The 18,047-nt window shown below is 68.3% G+C and overlaps 1 protein-coding gene across 6 annotated transcripts in view; it reads left to right on the top strand.

Moving 5' to 3' along the window:
- SEC16A (SEC16 homolog A, endoplasmic reticulum export factor) overlaps positions 1-18,047 on the top strand; it is a 29,417-nt gene that overhangs the window by 3,733 nt on the left and 7,637 nt on the right. For 4 of the 6 annotated variants that reach the window (XM_045845866.1, XM_045845867.1, XM_045845869.1 and 1 more), the window contains exons 2-20: positions 739-4,293; positions 5,574-5,710; positions 7,761-7,855; positions 9,023-9,149; positions 9,606-9,804; positions 9,918-10,092; positions 11,348-11,490; positions 11,967-12,028; positions 12,132-12,270; positions 12,628-12,873; positions 13,923-14,020; positions 14,370-14,451; positions 14,656-14,773; positions 14,874-14,985; positions 15,140-15,245; positions 15,880-16,020; positions 16,855-16,968; positions 17,122-17,314; positions 17,499-17,717. In XM_045845866.1, the coding sequence (XP_045701822.1) occupies positions 808-4,293; positions 5,574-5,710; positions 7,761-7,855; positions 9,023-9,149; positions 9,606-9,804; positions 9,918-10,092; positions 11,348-11,490; positions 11,967-12,028; positions 12,132-12,270; positions 12,628-12,873; positions 13,923-14,020; positions 14,370-14,451; positions 14,656-14,773; positions 14,874-14,985; positions 15,140-15,245; positions 15,880-16,020; positions 16,855-16,968; positions 17,122-17,314; positions 17,499-17,717 (5,992 nt within the window). In that variant the 5' untranslated portion in view covers positions 739-807. The remainder of the gene's footprint in view (positions 1-738; positions 4,294-5,573; positions 5,711-7,760; positions 7,856-9,022; positions 9,150-9,605; positions 9,805-9,917; positions 10,093-11,347; positions 11,491-11,966; positions 12,029-12,131; positions 12,271-12,627; positions 12,874-13,922; positions 14,021-14,369; positions 14,452-14,655; positions 14,774-14,873; positions 14,986-15,139; positions 15,246-15,879; positions 16,021-16,854; positions 16,969-17,121; positions 17,315-17,498; positions 17,718-18,047) is intronic. The other 2 variants (XM_045845871.1, XM_045845870.1) reach the window with 2 other exon arrangements.

Below are 18,047 nucleotides of genomic sequence, written 5' to 3'. Positions count from 1 at the left end.
TTGTTTCCGTAACTCTGCCTGTTAAGAGAAGGTTTGCATCAAGCCCCTTGGTCAACTTTACAGCTGCTCTGCTTGGCCTGGGCTTTACCGGGCCTGGCTTTGCAGCCCCGGCACGTGGTGGAGGACCTGGTTTCCCTGTTGGCGCGCAGCCGGCCCCCATGCAGGAAAGCGGGCCATTTTACGCGCTGGGGAGAGGCCTGGAGATGGAGCCATTGTATCACTCTGTACTGCTCTTTCACGAAGGAAAACAGAAGAGCCCGTTTTAGACTTTGATTTTCTTTTCGAGATTTAAAGTTACGTGCGTGGAAAGTGTGGTGCACAGCCTCAGTAGAGGAGCTGGCACTCTCTGGGTCTGGTGACAAGTCACAGGAAGAGGGACCCTGTCGCTGGTAGTAAATCAGACAGGCAGGCTCTGCTCGCACCCGCCGGCTCGGTGAGGGCATTAGCAGGCGGCGGCCCTCTGGTGGGTCCTTCGCTGAATTGTGTAGCTGTGCCTCAGAGAGCGGCAGCGGTGTGTCCAGAGTCCCGCACACGCCCAGCGCAGCAGCGCCTGGCCCTGCTCCGTCAGGACCCCTGCCCCGGACGGTTGGCCTCCCTGGAGTGGGGGGGGGGGGGCAGATGAGCCCTCCGTGGAACCACCGTCTGGCTGTTTCCTGCTCCTTCGTTTTCCTGATCGCAGCCAGGACCTTGAATTTGTGGATTTTATGCCAATTTTCTCTTTTTCTCTTTCTTTTTCAGCTCAAATCTAGGAAAACCTCGATCCTGCTTCTCTCCATAAGCAGCATCTAACTGGACAAGAGCTCGGCCATGCAGCCGCCGCCACAGGCTGTCCCACCCAGTGTGGTGGGGCCGCCTCCGGCGGGGAGCCCCCCGAATGTGCTGTGGCCCAGCGGCTCGTACCGGAGACCGGCGCCTGCAGGCGCCCCAGGAGCCGCAGCGGCTCGCCCGCTGCAGCCGGTGACGGACCCGTTCGCGTTCAGCAGACAGGTGCAGCAGGGCGCCGTGCCAGCCCCGGCCCCACCGGCTCTCCTTCAGCACCCCGGTCTGCCGGTGCCGCACTCAAATGCCGAGGACAGCTGCCAAGGACCACGCGAGCTCCTGCCGAGACCTCTGTCCCAGCCCCGGCCAGGGCCAAGTCCCTTTGCCAGCGGGCTGACTCCCCCAGCGCCCCCCGGGCCCGAGATGAGCAGGAGGGCTGAGGTCGTGTCCAGCCCCGAGCACCACGCTCAGGCCCAGTACATTCCAGCAGCGGGTCCGGACGCTCCGTATGGGGGCCCTCTGCGTGGGGGCGTGCCTGGGCCCGACAGGCCCCCGAGCGGGCAGAACCCCCACAGCAGCGCTGCGGGCCCCCCTTTCTTCTCTCAGCCTCGCCAGCACATGCCCGGGCAGTGGGGGCCCATGCACGCAGGCCCAGAGGCCTCGGGCCAGCACTACCGGCCCTGCCCAGAAGGGCTTTTTCCGAATGCGGTGCCCCAGGCGTCCGGCATGTCCCACTTCCCTGCCCCGTCCAGCCTACCTCAGGGTCCTGACCGCGAGCAGCACGACCCCCCCATCGCAGGGCCCTCAGCTGGTGACGGGAGAGGGGAGACGGCCTACGTGCAGAGTGGGAACCACTCAGTGAGGAACTTCGACCTTGACGGCGCACTCAGGCCGCACCCCAGCGCGGGGAACCCTCGGGCCGGCTGGGAGGCCGGGCCGAGCCCCAGGGTGCATAAGGACCCGGCGGCAGACCCTGCTCTCGTGAATCCCTTTGCTCAGGGAGGCAGCCCGGGAGGCCTTGCCAACTCGGGCGCGCTCGCCATGTTTTTCCAAGGGGGAGAGACGGAAAACGAGGAGACCCTCTCGTCTGAACACACGGGCTCCACTGCTCAGTCCGGCGGGGCCGGTGTCTTCCCCGGCCCTGGCCTGGGCCCGCCCCCTGTGCACGGTGGTGCGGGCAGCGCTTACCCGGCCTTTCTCAGAGGCCCGTGCAGCGAGACCGCACAGCAGGGAGGAGACCCGCAGCCTTACTTCCCTTGGTCCGTGGGCACCCAGCACGATAAGCCGCCTGCCCGGAACCCGGCCGTGGATCTGTGGGGCGACGTGGCGGGCGCCGGGCCTCGCGACGCCGGGGGCTCTCACTGCGAGAATGCGGAGAACTTGGAGTTTGCTCAGAACCAGGAGGTTCTCCCAAGTGAGCCCCCAGGTTTGGGTGCTTTCTCCCCGGGCGATCAGCTCAGATACGGGCCCCTTCCCGGGCCTGCGGCCCCCAGGCTCGGCGCCGCGGGCCACATTGGAGGCGGGGGCTCGAATCTCGAGGCCCTGGACGGGCCGCCGCACCCTGTGCGGTCGGACAGCGTGTCGTCCGGTTACAGCGGCAGGAGCCGCCGGAGCGGGCCCGGAGCCGCCAGGCCGCAGGACCTGGGCACCTTCACCCAGCAGGAAGCTGGGGAGCCCGAGGACGAGACTCCCGGGAGCTTCTTTAAGCAGATAGACTCTTCTCCCGTGGGGGGCGAGACGGACCAGACCCTCGGGAGCCCCGGTCACCGCAGCAGCCTGCCCCAGCCCTTGACCCCGAGTCCCCCCAAACCTACAGGGGTGTTTCAGACGAGTGCAAACAGCTCTTTTGAGCCAGTGAGGTCCCACCTCGTTGGAGTAAAGCCAGTGGAGGCGGACCGCGCCAACGTGGTGGGGGAGGTGAAGGCGGCCCCCACCCCTCAGACGCGGGGGCCGGCCGCCGCCCCGCCCGATGCCTGCCCAGGCAACCTGGAACAGCCGCCGGACAACATGGAGACCCTCCTCCCGCCCCGGGCCTGTCCTCTGCCTCCCACCACCCCCGCCGAGGCCGGTCGTGGGCTTCTGCACCCCGGGGGGCCGCCCCTGGAGACCGTGCTGCTGACCCCTGAGAAGAGACCCTCCGGCCGGGCCCAAGGGGCCGTGAAGTGCGAGAGCCCAGCCACGACTCTGTGGGCGCAGAACGAGCTGCCGGACTTCGGGGGCAACGTCCTGCTAGCCCCCGCCGCCCCTGCGCTTCACGTGCCCGGGAGGCCTCCGCCGTCGGATGTGATTCAGCCTCCGGACGAGGGGGTGCCTGGTCAGCCGCCCCGGCGGCCGGGCTGCCTGCCCCCTCTGCAGGGTGGGGACAGCATCGGCGCCTCCGAGAACCTCGAGAACCCTCCCAAGATGGGGGAAGAAGAGGCCCTCCCGCCGCAGGCCAGGTCTGGTTATGCCAGTCTGCTGTCCTCGCCGCCCACTGAGTCTTTGCAGAACCAACCGGTCTTGATCGCTCAGCCTGACCGGAGCTCCAGTCTGGCTCAGCCCGTTCATTTCCCGGCGTCCTTGTCGAGTGCTAACGAGAAGGCTCCGTCCCGGAGGGAGGCTCGGGCTGGGGACAGGCCTGCCGAGGGCAGCCGGGCCGCCGGGGCTGATTCCGGAGAAGCCGCGCCTCTGCCCGGGGTGCCAGCCAGCGGGCTCGTCTGCGCGCCTCTGCCTGACGGTCTCGCCCAGAGCAGTTTCCCACAAGCCTCTGGTGCTTCTGAAGTGGTCTCCACTCAGCCTGCTGATTTGCTAGTTCCATCACCGTCTCGTCCAACCCCCAGGAACTCGCTTCCGGAAGGCCAGAAGACACAGGAGGCGGGGAACGCTCTTCCGGAGCTGGCTAGCAGCGCTGCCGGGAGCGCAGGCTTTGTGCTGGTGTCGCCCGCAGACACCGCCCTGGGGCCGCATGGTGACAAGGCAGAGCGCCCTGGTGGCCGGGAGGAGACCCCAGGAGCCCTGGACTTCACGTTGAATAGGACTCTAGAGCATCCCGTAAGACTGTGTAGCCCGTCCCCTTCCGGAGGCCCAGCCTCTCATCAGCTGACCGCCCCCAGTCACCCCGGAGCGCCCGGGCCTGGGGTGCGTGACCCGGCCCGTTTCTACCAACAGGTGGCACAAGGGGCTCAGGAGCAGCGTGGCCCGGAGAGAGTCCAGCAGGGTCCGGCCCCCCCACCCCCGCAAGGGCCCGGAGCGGCACCCTTGGCACCCTCAGACCCAGAAAGCCTGCCACTGCGAGGACGGCCCCCAGACGCCGCAAGCCCGGCCCCAGCCGACCCAGCCCCGCAGCCGCTTCCTCGGCCGCCTCGGTCCTCCAGCGCATCGCTCGTGTCCGGCAGCCCGAGCCCGGCCGTCGCGCCGCCGGGCCCGCAGTGGGCGCCGCCCCCGCCCCCGGACCCGTTGTCGTACTATTTCTACAGATCCTCGTACGACAGCTTCCAGGCTCAGCACCCCTCCCCGTACCCGCCGGACCCCGGCGCCGCCCCGCTTTTCTACCAGGTAGGGGCGCGCCTGGGCTGCCGGCCCTGGGACCAGCGGGCTCCCCTCACGCCCCTCGGCAGGGTCTGTCGGGGCAGAAGCGCCGCAGGGCGCCCGCCTCCGGGCAGGACCCCGGCCCTGCGGGCCGTTGGTGAGAGTGGCGCTCCCACCCCCACCGCTCTGCCAGGCTCGCCCGCGCCACGCGTTAGCACGTGGCATGGCGGAGACACCAGTTCCCATGCGGCGCCCCAGCCCCAGGCTCCCCGCCACGCCGCTGGGCGGCCTGCAGACCTCGGGCTCTGAGTGGGGTGGAGAGCTGCCTGGCGCCTGTGTGTGGTGGTGAGGTCAGAAACCTGAGAGGCTGCGGGGAAACTGCGGTCTCTTGAACTCCTCCTTCGCAGGAGAAGTGAGAGAAGTTGGGCGTGGCAGGCCACCCAGGGAAGCAGTGAGGAGGGTGAAACGTCGTGGGCTCCTCCCGGGCCGGGGGAGCCCCAGGGACGGGGCGGGGGCCGCGGGGGGCCCCCGCCGCCACTCAGAAGTCCCTTGGCCGCTTCCCTCGTGCGGCGGGCTCGCGGGCGTTTCAGCTGGGCTCCACCTAGCCCTGCGTGTGTTTGGAAAAGCGGGTCCAAGTGGGCGTGTGTGATTATCGCCTGCTGCTCCTTACCTCTGTCCGGGCCTGGCGGTGCTGGAGCGCAGCCGAGGCAGCGAGGTCGTGGACCAGGGAGGTCGATGCTGCTGACCCACGGCAGGCAGGGCGGAGCAGGCAGCCCGGCTGGGGGCCTTGTGGTCCGCGGGCTGGGGCAGAGCCAGGCTGGGTGGTGGGAGGCGCGGCCCTGAGTGTCTCTGTGTGTGACACCTCTGGCCACTGACACCTGCCAGCCCCAGGTCCCCAGAGGGGCCTCGTGGAAGTTACGCTCTCTCAAGGGCCCAGAAAAGGCCACTAGGGGCATCTTTTCTTTTTTTTAAGATTTTATTTATTTTAAGAGGGGAAGGGAGGGAGAAAAAGGGAGAAAAACACCCACGTATAGTTGCCTCTTGTGCACTCCTTACTGGGCCTGGCCCACAACCCAGGCATGTGCCCTGACCGGGCACCGAACGGGTGACCCTTTGGTTCTCAGGCCAGCACTCGATCCACGGAGCCACGCCAGGCAGGGCATGTTGGTTTTCTGTTTTGCACAGGGAAGCCCTCGTGTCCCTCGCCCGGGCGAGCGGCACCTGCACCGCAGAGAGCTGTGCTCCCTCTGCTCGGCGGGCAGGCCCCCGGCGGCTGGCTGACACTGTGCAAACCTCTCCCCTGGCAGGACGTCTACAGCTTTTACGAGCCCAGGTACAGGTCCTACGAGAGTGCGGCCCACACCTACGCCGACAACTACCGCTATCCGGAGCCCGAGCGGCCCAGCTCCCGGGCGAGCCACTGCTCAGACCGGCCGTCTGCCAGGTGAGTGGTGCGGGCGCTGCCGGCTGCGGTGGGAACCTCGTGGTTGGAGAAGACCGTGCGTGTGGAGGGGCACACGGGCCAGCTGTGTTGCTCTGCCCATGTGGATGGGCTGTGAGGTGCCTCTGCAAGTGGAGGCACGCACACTGCCGTGCCGACAGCCCGCACCGAGCCGGGCCCGACCCTGTGCAGGGCCCCTGGGCCAGCCCCGCTGTCCTCGAGCGAGGCTCGCCCCGGCCCAGGCCACGGTCCCGCTCTGGAGGCTCGCCAACTGAATGCCGGCTTGGGGGGCGGGGCCCAGGCCGCGGCCCCCACAGGTCACAGAGTCCTGGGTGCTCCGGCCGGGCCGGCTCCGGCCCGAGTGCAGCCGGCGTGCTGGGCCTGAGAGCCCGTGTTTTTCCGCCACCGCGGCCTCCCGTGCCGGAGACCCCGGTGTCGCTGTGCTGCATGCTCGCGCGGACTCTGGCTCGGGTCCGAGGTTCCTGACCGGGGTGCTGCGGGTCCCGGCGCCGCGCCCCTGCCGAGTGAGGGCACCGCGGTCAGGGTCCTCCGCTCGGGTTGGGGGGTCGGGATGGGGGGCGGCTGCCATCGCGCTGGCTCTGCCCGCCCTCCGGAGCCTCACCTGGCTGGGTGACATCTCGTAGGTGTGGGTGTTGCCGCAGGGTCCGTGGCTCCTCACACGTGGGACAGGGGAGGCCCGGTTGCTGTCACAGACCTGGTAGGCGCGCCACCTTTCGGAAGTGGGGCTTCCGGCTGCTGGTCTTGGGGCGCCCGGTGCTTGCCGGTGAGCCTTTGCCGTCCACTGACCTCTGTCCGTGCTGCCAAGGGGCTTGCTGAGCTGCGTGTGGCCCGAGCCCCAGGTGCTGTGTGCGAGAAGCCCCGGGTCTCGGTGCCCCGGTGCCGCCCTCTCCCCCGGAAGTGATCCGATGCAGCGGGAGCAGGGGCGGGTGTCGTCTGGGACTCCCGTGAGGCCGGGGAGCGCAGGCGCGGGTGGAGCTGGGGCGCAGCGGACCGTCCCGGCTTCCCCTCGTTCAGCCGCGTGCACGGCAGCACGGCGCCCCCCCCCCAGGCTGGCGGCTCTGCGGGAGGTTCGTCACCTCGCCCGCCGTGTCCCCAGCTCCTGGTGGCAGTGCTGGGGGCGAGCCTCTCCCTCGTGCCTGGCTCTGGTGGGGGGTGCGCGGGCGTTTCCACGGGACGGTTGGCGTGGGCTCCTCGTTCTCGTGGTGAACTAGGTGACCCGCCCCTGCGGGAACTGCTGGAGGCGAGCGTGGCCTTTCCTCTCTGTGACCGCCGTCCCCGACGGGCGCAGGGTTTGCAGAGCGAGGAGGCACGAGTCCGGGAGTGCCCCAGGGGTGGGGCAGGGGCAGGGGCAGGTGCTGGGCGGAGGGCAGGGGCAGGTGCTGGGCGGAGGCCCGGGCACTGCCTCCCAGGAGCTGTGCAGGCCAAGCCCCAGGCTCAGCTGAGTGAGACGGGAGGGAAGTTTGTTTTAAAAATCAAACACTGCCCGAAGCCTGCCGTCAGAAAACAAAATGTCTTTAAGCCCCTCTGGGAACCTCAGTGGCCCAGATCTGATGTCTCATCTCCCCAAGCCCCGCCCTCCCTGTGACGGGAGCCAGGGTCAGGCTCGCCCCTCGAGGCCCCCACCGCTCAGCTCGGGCGGGGGCGGGGGGGGCGGCTGCCGGGGCCGGTGCGCCGTGGCCGCTCAGAGGACACTCGGGCGCAGTCTGTGCGGCGGGTCATTAGGTCGGTCTCCAGCCGGGCCCTGGGCCTCGGCTGCGTCTGCCGGCCGCTCCCCGAGGAGCTGTCTCCGTCCTGCTCCCCCGGGGCGACAGCGTGGGGAACACAGGCCCTCCGGTGCCGGCACGCTCACGGTGGCCGTCAGGGAGAAACGAGGAGCCACAAGCTCGTTGCCGCGTGCACTGGGGCCTCTGGCCCCACCTGCCCACCACCCAGGGCTTTCAGAGCGCCTGTCGCTCTGGGCGCCCGTGGGACGGCCGCCCCGCCGCACCTCTCCGCAGCAGGTGACGTGTCGGGGACCTCGGTGTGTTTTCAGGCAAGGGCACCCCGAAGGCCACTCGGACTCCAGACGTGGGTGGAGCAGCCAGAGCGACTACGCCAGCTACTACTGCGGCCAGTACGACTACGGAGGTGCGTAGAGCGGCCCGCCGGCGCCCGCGGGCCCCGGGCAGCGGGGCGGCACTGCACTCGGGGCCCCGGGGGCCCTTGGGGGCGTCCCTTCCTCTCGTCTCTGGCGTCGTGCAGAAGCCCAGGTCGCCTGCGTCGGGACGTGCTCCTGTTGCTGCTTCCTGTTTGGAGGTTGCACCTTAGTTACGGCATTAATGTGTGTTTGTCACATTTGCAGTTTTCTTTGGTTTTTTAGCAAAGCGTCATACCAGGAGTCCTGGAGCTGCCTTGTTTGTAAACTAAACAAAACTCGAAAGCAGCTCCTCCGTGGCACGAGCCACGTCTGCTGTGCTCCGTGGCACGCGGGGCTGTGGCTCTGGCATGGGGGGCGCAGGCATGTCCCCTCACTATCAGGCAGGGTGTGCCTCACGGCCACATGTCCCCGAGCCCGGCTGTGGCTTCTGCTGGGCGAGGCCCTGTGCTCAGTGCAGAGCAGGGTCCCGCACAGCCGCCGCCCTCCGCTGACGGGCCTCTGCTTCCCTGCGTCACCGTCAGCAGCAGCTCCGCTCACACTCGCCAGAAGTGGTGCGTCCGGTTTATTTGAACGCCACTGGTCTGTTTTGCTTTTTTCTGATGTGTGAGAAATACATGGTTGCCTCTCACATGCCCCCACTGGGGACCCAGCCTGCAACCCAGGCATGTGCCCTGACCGGGGATCGAACTCGTGACCCTCCAGTTCGCAGGCCAATACTCAGTCCACTGAGCCACAGTTACTGGTGTTTTTCAAAGTAGTCTTTTAGTTTTGAGAGTTTCTTGAGGCGTTGTGGACCGCGTCAGAAGAGAGGTGTGTGGAACGTGTTGTTGCGGGATTGACTGTTAGAGGTGACGGCTCTGAGCCACAGCTCGAGCGGGTGTCACACAGCAGGTGCCCTTTCCTGTCCGACCGTGCACGCGTGGAGAGAGGGACAGCCAGTGGCCTCAGGTCTTGGACACGCCGGCAGGGCTCAGCCGGGACACCGGTGCCTCGGTTAGCACCCCGGGGTTGTGCCGACTTCCGGGAGGAAAGTCTGGTGCCTCGGGGAGCCCGCGAGCACGCGCCAGTGCTGGGCGCTGTGGCCCTCCGGGGAGCGCGGGGCGCCGCCTCCCGTGCGAGCGTGCGTGCGGGCTAACCCGGCACTCCCTCGCTCGCAGAGCCGGGTCGCTGGGACCGGTACCCCTACGGCTCCAGGTTCAGGGACCCCCGCTCCTACGACCGCGGTTACTGGTACGATGCCGACTACGACCTGTACAGGAAGGATGGCTACGCTTACGCTGACAGGTGGGTCGTGCGCCCTTGCTGAGGAGGTCGGGCAGAAGTCAGAGCTGCGCCCGTGGCCGACCCGGGGGCTGCGGCTGTGTGCAGGGGCCCCGCGGAGCAGCTGGCGTCCCGGTCGCTGTCTGACAGAGGGCACGGCCCAGGTCTCCCGGCGTCTCTCACCCTGGGCACCTTGTCTTCCCGGTGTCCACGGGAAGTGTGCCCGGTGGCCACGCGCTGGTGGCGTGCTCCTCCGAGTCTGCAGGCGGGGCCTGGACGTGCACTTGGGGACGATGACCCCTCGAGGGTGGGCTCTCGAGGGTCCTCTTGAGTCAGGACCAGGGAGGAGGGCGGGGCGGGGTGGGGCAGTGAGGGCCTGGCGGGGGCTGGAGTGGCGTGGCCTTGCACGGCCTTGTCCTCGGTCACTTGTCCCGGGTGGGGCTCGCAGCCCTTACTGCCTCTGCCCCGCTGCCCCTCCAGGCCCGAGAGGTACGATGACCCCTGGAAGTACGACCCTCGCTTCACGGGGAGTTTCGACGACGACCCCGAGCCCCACAGGGACCCCTACGGGGACGACGCGGACCGCCGCAGCGTGCACAGCGAGCACTCGGCGCAGAGCCTGCGCAGCGCGCCCAGCGTGCACAGCCGCCACAGCAGCTTCAGCGCCCACTCGCAGCAGGTGGGGGCCGGGCGGGCGGGCGCCCCTCCGTCCACACGGTCCTGTCTGGACGCAGTCCCCCCACCCCGAGCTCGGACAGCGCCCCCAGGTCTCACCTGCTCTGTGTTCTCCAGAGTCAGGTCTACAGAGGTCGCGGTGTGACTGCGGGTCCTTACGAGGCCCCGCCTCCGCCAGGCTCCTTCCACGGGGACTACACCTATGACGCCTACGTCGGCAACTTCAGCGGCACGCAGGGCTTCTCGGAGTACGGCTACCCTGCCGACGCCGGCTGGCCCGCTGTGGAGCAAGGTGTGTGTGGTTGAGGCCCTGGCGCCCCCAGGTGCCGGGGCACCGGGTCACACCGCAGGGTGGCTTTGCAGGCCTGGTGTGAGACAGGGGGGCGGGGGTGGGGGGCGAGGTGCAGCTCTGGTGGGAGTTGGTGGGGGAGTTGGTGAGGACAGCTGGGCCCGGCGTGCGTGCCCGTCCCAGCGGCGGCTGTCCCAGGGCTGGCAGCACCCCTCTGGCTGCGGACTGGCCCCCAGGCCTGAGAGCCGCCCCGGCACGTGCCCGTGCCTGGCTCTGAGGGCAGGCTCCCCGCCCAGTTCCTGCGCGGGGCCTCAGGCCGACCACATGGGTAGCAGCCTGCCAAGGAGACTTGTAATTCCCCTAGAAAAGCTGTCATCAACTTGTCACATGTGTCCCGTTGTCCCTCTGAGGTGCTGTATCTTGAAAACCACAAAAATACATGTAAACACTACTCCCCTTCTTAAAGCAGCACTGTAGTGGGAAACCCTCCTTTCTGGCCCGTGACGTCGCACTTGGTCACCTCCGCTGGGTGCGGGGACACTTGTCTCGGCGGCTGAGGCACGGAGGGTCCCGAGAGCTCTGCCTCCTGGGACGCAGGCTTCCAGGCTGGTGTTCAGGGCAGCTTTTTAAAATACAGACACCCAGAGGTGGCCAACGTGAAGAAGAAGAAGAGTCGTGGGCCACACATTAAATACAGTGTGACACATAATCACAAAAAAATCTCATCGTGTTTCAAGGGAACTTACGATTTTGTGTTGGGCAGCGTTCATACGCGTCCTGGTCCGCATGTGGCCCGAGAGCCACAGGTTGGACACCCCTGATTGGAGACTAGCTTATCCTTTTTAAAAAAGACGTTGTTTGTTTACTTCAGAAAGAGGGGAAGGGTAGGAGAAAGAGAGGGAGAAACATCAGTGTGTGGTTGCCTCTCGAGCGCCCCATACTGGGGGCCTGGCCTGCAGCCCAGTCATGTGCCCTGACTGGGAATCGAACCAGTAACCCTTTGGTTTGCAGGCCACTGCTCTATCCACTGAGCCACACCAGCCAGGGCTAGTTTCTTGTTTTTGATAGTTTAAACATTTTGCTAACACATGCTGAAGTTGTGCTTTTTCGTGGGATGTTAGCAGTTTTGCCTTCTGGCTGAGAGCCACTGCATCTGTGGCCCCAGCCATGTGGGCGCCTGGGCACCCGAGCTGCCGCTCTGGTCCGGCGCGCCCAGAACTGACCGGGGCTGTTTGCTGTGCGTGTCCTTCCGCCGCAGCTCCTTCGAGACCCACGTCCCCTGAGAAGTTCTCGGTGCCTCACGTCTGCGCCAGGTTCGGCCCCGGGGGCCAGCTCATCAAAGTGATCCCGAACCTGCCTTCGGAGGGGCAGCCGGCCCTGGTGGAGGTGCACAGCATGGAGGTGAGGCCGGGGCGCGGCCTGAGAAACCGCCGTGCAGGGGTTTCCTCCTGGGGGCCCCAGCTGACGAGATGCTCCCGTTCTGTTGGGTTGTATGTCTCACCTTCACGTGCGTTTCGGACTTTGAGGGGAGGCCGCTGTGGATGCTCGTTCGTTGGTGGTTTTTGGAAATGGGTTCAAGGCGCCTCATGCTCCTGTGGCTGCCGGGGCCCGGGATGCCCCGGGGGCTGGTGGGAAGGGGGCACTCTGTTTCGTGGCCCCACGTGTATCGGGGCCTTGCTTTAGCATTCAGGGGGCCGGGGCGGGTCTCGCTGCTTAAAATGAGGTTTGAAAGTCACTGTGGCCATCCAGACACGGCCGTGCCCCGGGATGGAGCCTTTGTCTCCCCAGTGGGGGTGGGCCGTCCCCGGGCAGCAGGTGCGGCGGGCAGAGGCGGGGCCTGCCCCTGAGCCGCCCTCTCCCCGCCCCGCCCCCCGCAGACGCTGCTGCAGCACCTGCCGGAGCAGGAGGAGATGCGCACCTTCCCGGGGCCGCTCGGCAAGTAGGTCCCGCCGGGGCGCCCGGGAGGCTGTCTGGCGGCTGTGGCTGAGGGAGGCCTCGCCGCTGCGCCTGCTGCCGGTCCCTGAGTGTCCTTCTTCTTTCAGAGACGACACCCATAAAGTGGATGTTATTAATTTTGCACAGAACAAAGCCACAAAATGTTTGCAGAACGAGAACTTAATTGACAAAGAGTCTGCAAATCTCCTCTGGAACTTTATCATTCTGTTGTGCAGACAGAACGGGGTGCGTGCAGTTCTGCCTTTAGGAGCCTCTCTTTGGCCCCAAGTCTCGGGGGCCCTGGGGCCTCCCAGGCACGGGGCCCGGCACGGGGAGCCGTCTCAGCGGGGACTCGGGGGTGTGGGAGGCGAGCAGGGCATGCATTCGGGGCGAAGGGAGGTTCAGGCCCACCATGCCTGCCTGTCGGGGGTTTCTGCGGTCTGTCCACCTCGCTCTTGGCCCCGGGCGGGGGGCGGCGGGCCGTGCCGGGGCAGCCCGGGTGCTCGTCTGCGCAGACCGGCCGGGGTCCTCGGCTGAGCGGGGCCCGCGGGGAGTCCCAGCCGTCGTGAAGCCCCTCGTTCGCCCTGCCCTGCCGCCCTGCAGACCGTGGTGGGCACCGACATTGCGGAGCTGTTGCTGCAAGACCACAGGACGGTGTGGCTTCCTGGGAAGTCGCCCAACGAGGCCAACCTGATCGACTTCACGAACGAGGCCCTGGAGCAGGCCGAGGAGGAGGAGTCGGGGGAGGCCCAGCTCTCGTTCCTCACCGACAGCCCGGCCGCCGCCGCCAGCTCCCGGGAGAAGGAGACGGAGCGGTTCCGAGAGCTGCTGCTCTACGGCCGGAAGAAGGTGCGTCGCCCCGTGCGGCGTCCGTGCCGGGAAGCAGGTGTGGGGGGCGCCGGGGGTCGACGGTGACGTCGCGGCCTGATGCCCGTGAGGAGCTGTCACGTCCGTGAGGAGTCGTGGGGTCCCTCGTGTCCCTTCTCTGAAGGGTCGTGGTAGTTACGTGTGGCCAGCGCCCGAGATCTGCAGGCTCTGCTTCTTGTCGTGCAGCAGATAAGCGCATTGCTGAGCTCGGGGCGGGCCCCGCGGGTACAGCTGTCTCAGGGACGAGCGCGTGCACGAGACGGAGTGCACCCTGTCGTCGCGGTCACTGGTGGCTCGGGGCCTCTGAAGTGCAGTGGGTCCCGGGGGAGCCGGTGCCCGGTGGGAGCGGGCCACCCTGCTGCGCTCGCAGGCCTGCAGGTGCGGGCGGGCGGGTGGGCGCCCAGGTGGCACGGGCAGGTGTGGCGCTGTGGAAGTTGATGCCGGTTGCGTGGGGTGGGGGGACGGGTCCAGGGCGGAGGGGTGCCTGTGTGCCGTGGGCGACCACAGCCCCATGGCTCCGGCAGCAGGGCCCCGGCGGGCCGCGTGTCTGTGGCCGTTCTGCGCCGTGCTCGCTCGGGCCCCGGCAGAGGCCATCTGAGTCGGGCCCCGGGTCGTTCGGCTGAGGGGGGCTCTCCCCAGGCCGAGAAGACAGACCTCCGGAGCCAGGGGATGACGGGTGTGGGTGCCGTTTCCCGGTCGGCCCCGGGGCGGGAGGGGAGGGTTTTCTGGGGGTGGTGCGCCGCCTGCCCGTGGCCCTGTTCCTGGCGGGCCTGCTGGCTGGCGTGCTGCGGGCAGCCGACGGGCAGTGAGCGCGCAGCGACCTGGGCGGGGACTGTGGGGCAGCGTGCTCCTCCCTGACTCGGGAGCCGTGCATGGGGGTGCAGGGCGGGGGGGCGCCCAGGCCCAGGCGCCTCCACTCGCTCGTCCTCTCTCCTCCCCGGGGGTGCGGGCGGCACACACCGTGCTGCCAGCACTGAGTCAGGCCGCGGGACCCCTGTGCCGGCTCGGCTCCCCACTGCGCTGCTTTGCAGGACGCTTTGGAGTCTGCGATGAAGAACGGCTTATGGGGTCATGCTCTGTTACTCGCCAGTAAGATGGACAGCCGGACCCACGCCCGCGTCATGACCAGGTGAGGCGTCTCGGGGGGCTGGTGGTGAGCGGGCCCAGCGGCAGCACCTCGGCTGCTCCTCGAAGCACATGGGCATCCGGCTCTCACCCCAGGACACGGGGGCCTCGCTGCGGTGCTGCCGCAGGATGCGGGCGCCCGTGTGCTCACCGCACGGGGTGGGCCCTGGCCCCCCCAGTGAGCTCTGGAGGCCCCCTCCTCCACAGAGAGGCCCACTCCGACCCTGGGCTGTGGGCGCTGCCGTGTTAGGCCTCAGGGCTCGTCAGGAAGGGGCTGAGGCGAGACCGGCCCTGCGTCCCGTCTTGTCGTCACGCCCGGCCGAGCTGGGCTGTCTCTCCTTGTGTCTCCCCAGGTTCGCCAACAGTCTCCCCATCAACGACCCCCTGCAGACCGTCTACCAGCTGATGTCCGGGCGGATGCCCGCGGCGTCCACGGTCAGTGGGCTCACCCCGGCACCCCCGCGGTCCCGCCTCTGTCGGCACGGGCTGCCGGGAAGGTCTTGTCCTGGGACGGGACCGACGTTTCTGTCCTGCCCTCGTCCCGGGACCCTCCCTGAGCCTGAGCCTGGCCGCCGCGAGCTCAGGGCACGTCCTCCCCGGGCTGAGGGTTTGCTCTGCCTGCCTTTCTCGTGACCTCAGTGCTGCGGAGACGAGAAGTGGGGGGACTGGCGGCCACACCTGGCGATGGTCCTGTCCAACCTGAGCCACAACGTGGAGGTGGAGTCGAGGACGATGGCCACGATGGGCGACACGCTAGGTGGGTCGGGTGCCGGCAGGGCCGGGCCCCTCTCCGCCCTCGGCGCCCGGCCTCGGGCCCTGGGAGGCCCGGGTGAGACGTGGCCGCCTTGTGTCCCCAGCCTCGAGGGGCCTCCTGGACGCCGCGCACTTCTGCTACCTCATGGCCCAGGTCGGGTTCGGCGTGTACACGAGGAAGGCCGCAAAGCTCGTCCTGATCGGGTCGAACCACAGGTGAGGCCGCGTGCGGCCGCGGGCTTCCCGTGGGGAGAAACACGCCCGCCGCCGGCCGGCCCAGAGCCGGAGCGCGGCTGCGCGGCCGTGCCCTGTGGGGAGGCGCGCCCCTGCCAGCGCGGTCAAAGGTCCAGGAAACCCCTTTTCTCGACAGTTTACCGTTTTCAAAGTTTGCGACCAACGAAGCCATCCAGCGGACGGAGGCCTACGAGTACGCCCAGTCGCTGGGCGCCCAGTGCGACCCCATGCCCACCTTCCAGGTGAGTGCGGGCTGCGGGCCCGTCTGTGCCGGTGCCGGGCGGCGGGGGTCCCGTGGGGGAGGTGTTGGAGCTGTACTGTTCGAGGGTGACCCTGCTAAACTGAGGGTTTGTTTGTGTTTTGGGTCTTAACATTCTATTGAAAACTGTATTTTGTTTTTTGGGGCCATTTTTGGTGTGATGGGGGTGTATTTTCTGGCCTGGGAGCGTGTGAGGGTATGCGCAAGCAAGTGTGTGTGTGTGTGTGTGCGCGCGCGCAAGTGTGCGAGTGAGCACGCAAGTGGGAGTGAGCACGAGTGTGTGTGTGTGAATGTGGTCAGTGTGTGCGAGCGTGTGTGCGTGCACGTGGAAACACGGGTCCCCCAGAGCTGGCAGACGGTGGGTGCGGGCTGGGCCGGGGCCTCTGTGGCCGGGGCCCTGGGGGCACTCGGGCGGGCGTCGAGAGGAACTGAGCTGCTCAGGGCCTGCGTTGTCCCCTTGGGTGTGAGACGTCCGGGGGGTGGGGACCAGCGTGGCTGTGGGGACCAGGGGCACACGAGACTCGTGGAGCACCTGGAGCCCGTCAGCCTGGGGGGCGACTGGGAAGCTGGGGAGGACGAGGGGGTGGCCGAGCTCTGTGTGTGTGTGTGTGTTCCAGGTGTTCAAGTTCATCTACTCGTGCCGCCTGGCGGACCTGGGGCTGGCCACCCAGGCCTTCCACTACTGCGAGGCCATCGCCAGGAGCGTCCTGTTGCGACCCCAGAGCCACTCCCCCGTGCTCATCGGCCGGCTGGTTGAGGTGCTGCCCCCACGCGAGGCTGACGGTGGGGTGCCCTGGGCGGGGCAGGAGGCGGGACTGAGCTCAGGGGCGGGTTCCACACGGAGATGTCCCCGGGCAGCAGTCCGGCGCCAGGTGTGTCAGCGTGGGGACCTCCTGCCGTACGCCCAGTGCAGGAGCGCAGCAGGGGCCGAGGGGGGTGGGGCGAGCCGCGAGGGGAGCAGGGCTTCCTCACTCAGCCTGTGTCGAGGCGGCTTGGTCCGGCGGCACCCGTGGGAGCCTCCGGGTCCCGGCGGCCCGCGGTGGGCCTCGTGCCGGCTCCGGAGAGGTGGGACGGCTCGAGTGGCCTCCGGGCTGCGTGAGCCGTGCATGGGACGGCGGACAGTGCCCCCGCAGTGCCAGAGGGACCTCATGGCCGTTTACCCTCCCCCGGGAGGGTCGCTGTGTAAAACATGCTCGCGCGACACCCAGCGAGGGTTTTTGTCGGGGGGTGGTTTCAGACCGCCGTGTCCGTAACACTAGGCCAAGCTCACTCACCTGGACCTGCCCCTGCCCCTCCCCACCCCCGAGGCCAAGTGTGTGCGTGTCCGGGCCCTCTCAGCGCTCGGGCCGGTCTGCGTGGTCAGGCGGTGGGGGCGCTGCTGGCCTCCCGTGGAGGTTAGCACCCGTCGGCGGGCAGCCCCGGCCGGCCCCGTTCCCGCAGCAGCGCTGTGTGTGCGTGTGCGTGTGTGAGGTGTGTCACGCAGCACACCCAGAGAGGGACGCGGCCGGAACCCTGAGGGGCCTCGTCTCCCGATCGGCGTGGGTTTCGAAGACGCCGGTGCCAGTGGGGCTCTGTCTCCTGTGCGTCTGCAGGTTGCTTCCCGGCTGCGGCTCTTCGACCCGCAGCTGAAGGAGAGGCCGGAGGAGGAGTCCTTCGCGGAGCCTGCCTGGCTGGCCCAGCTGCAGCGGGTGCAGAAGCAGGTCGAGGTGCGCGGCGGCTCCCGGCCATGGGGCCGGGGGGGACGAGTGGCCCTCGCCCGCAGTGGGAGGTGGGGACGGGATGGTGTTGGGGGTGTGCGTGTCCGTCAGAGCCCGGCCCCTGCCCGGGGGTCCGCGAGGCCTGAGGTGTCTCTCCCCCAGGAGGGCGCTGCGCCGTGGAGCCAGGACGCGGCCTTCCCCCGGCCCTGCCCCAGCACACCGAGCTCCGAGGGGGGGCAGCGTGACGGCCAGGGGCTGGAGCGGCCCTCGGATCTGGGCACCGAGAACCCGCTGCTGGCGCCACCCATGCCCAGCGCCGAGCACCCCGGCCAGGGCGTGTGGCTGCTGCCCTCAGGTGAGCCTGCGTGTGGAGTGGGGTCCACGCGCCCGTCTCTCGGGCGCCCTGCCCCCGCGTGCTCGGCCCTTCTGCTCCGGCGGCCGCTTCCCCCGCCGCCCAGCAGGAAGCGTGCCGTGGGGCCGCCACCAGCGAGCCGCCGCAGGTGCCAGTCGGACTCTCTCCTCCCCCCGTCCCCGTGCAGCTCTGCCGACGCTCCACGACGGCCAGCCCGCCTTCCCGGCCAGGGTGCCGATGTTCCCGGTGCCGCCCCTGGGCCCTGCCGAGCCGGGGCCCGGCTACGGGCTCCCAGGCTCTGCGCTTGGCTTTGCCGAGCCCCCGGGGCCTGGCCTGCCGCCCAGCGCGCCATCATCCCTCCAGGACAGCGAGCGCCCCCTGCGGGAGGCCAGGCCCCCGGACCCAGGTGCGCCTGCCTGGGGCCCAGGGTGGAGCTGGCTCTCCTGTCCCCAGAGCTGGCTGGTGGGGGAGACGGAAGTCACTTGAACTTGAAATAAGTTACGTTGCTCAGTAGATACCAAGTAGATACCAAAACCTCAGATCTATTTGGCTTAGACAAACGGGTCCTCTGAGGGTCACTGCTAGTTCCTTCCCTTCGGACGTGGAGTGTGGTGGTCTGGGGCGTGACACGCTGGCCCAAGGTGGGCCCCGGCTGTCGCCCTCCTCCCGTGCCCGTGCGCCTGCCCCGGGCTGGGCCTTCCAGCCTCGGTCGGTGTGGGCCGTGCCAGGCGGGGCC

Source organism: Phyllostomus hastatus, unplaced genomic scaffold (genome assembly GCF_019186645.2).
Source record: "Phyllostomus hastatus isolate PE091 unplaced genomic scaffold, TTU_PhHast_1.1 phas_contig_495, whole genome shotgun sequence".
Classification (NCBI taxonomy): Eukaryota; Metazoa; Chordata; class Mammalia; order Chiroptera; family Phyllostomidae; genus Phyllostomus; species Phyllostomus hastatus.
Note: the sequence above shows the minus strand (reverse complement) of the source record. Positions and strands in the feature narration are given on the sequence as shown.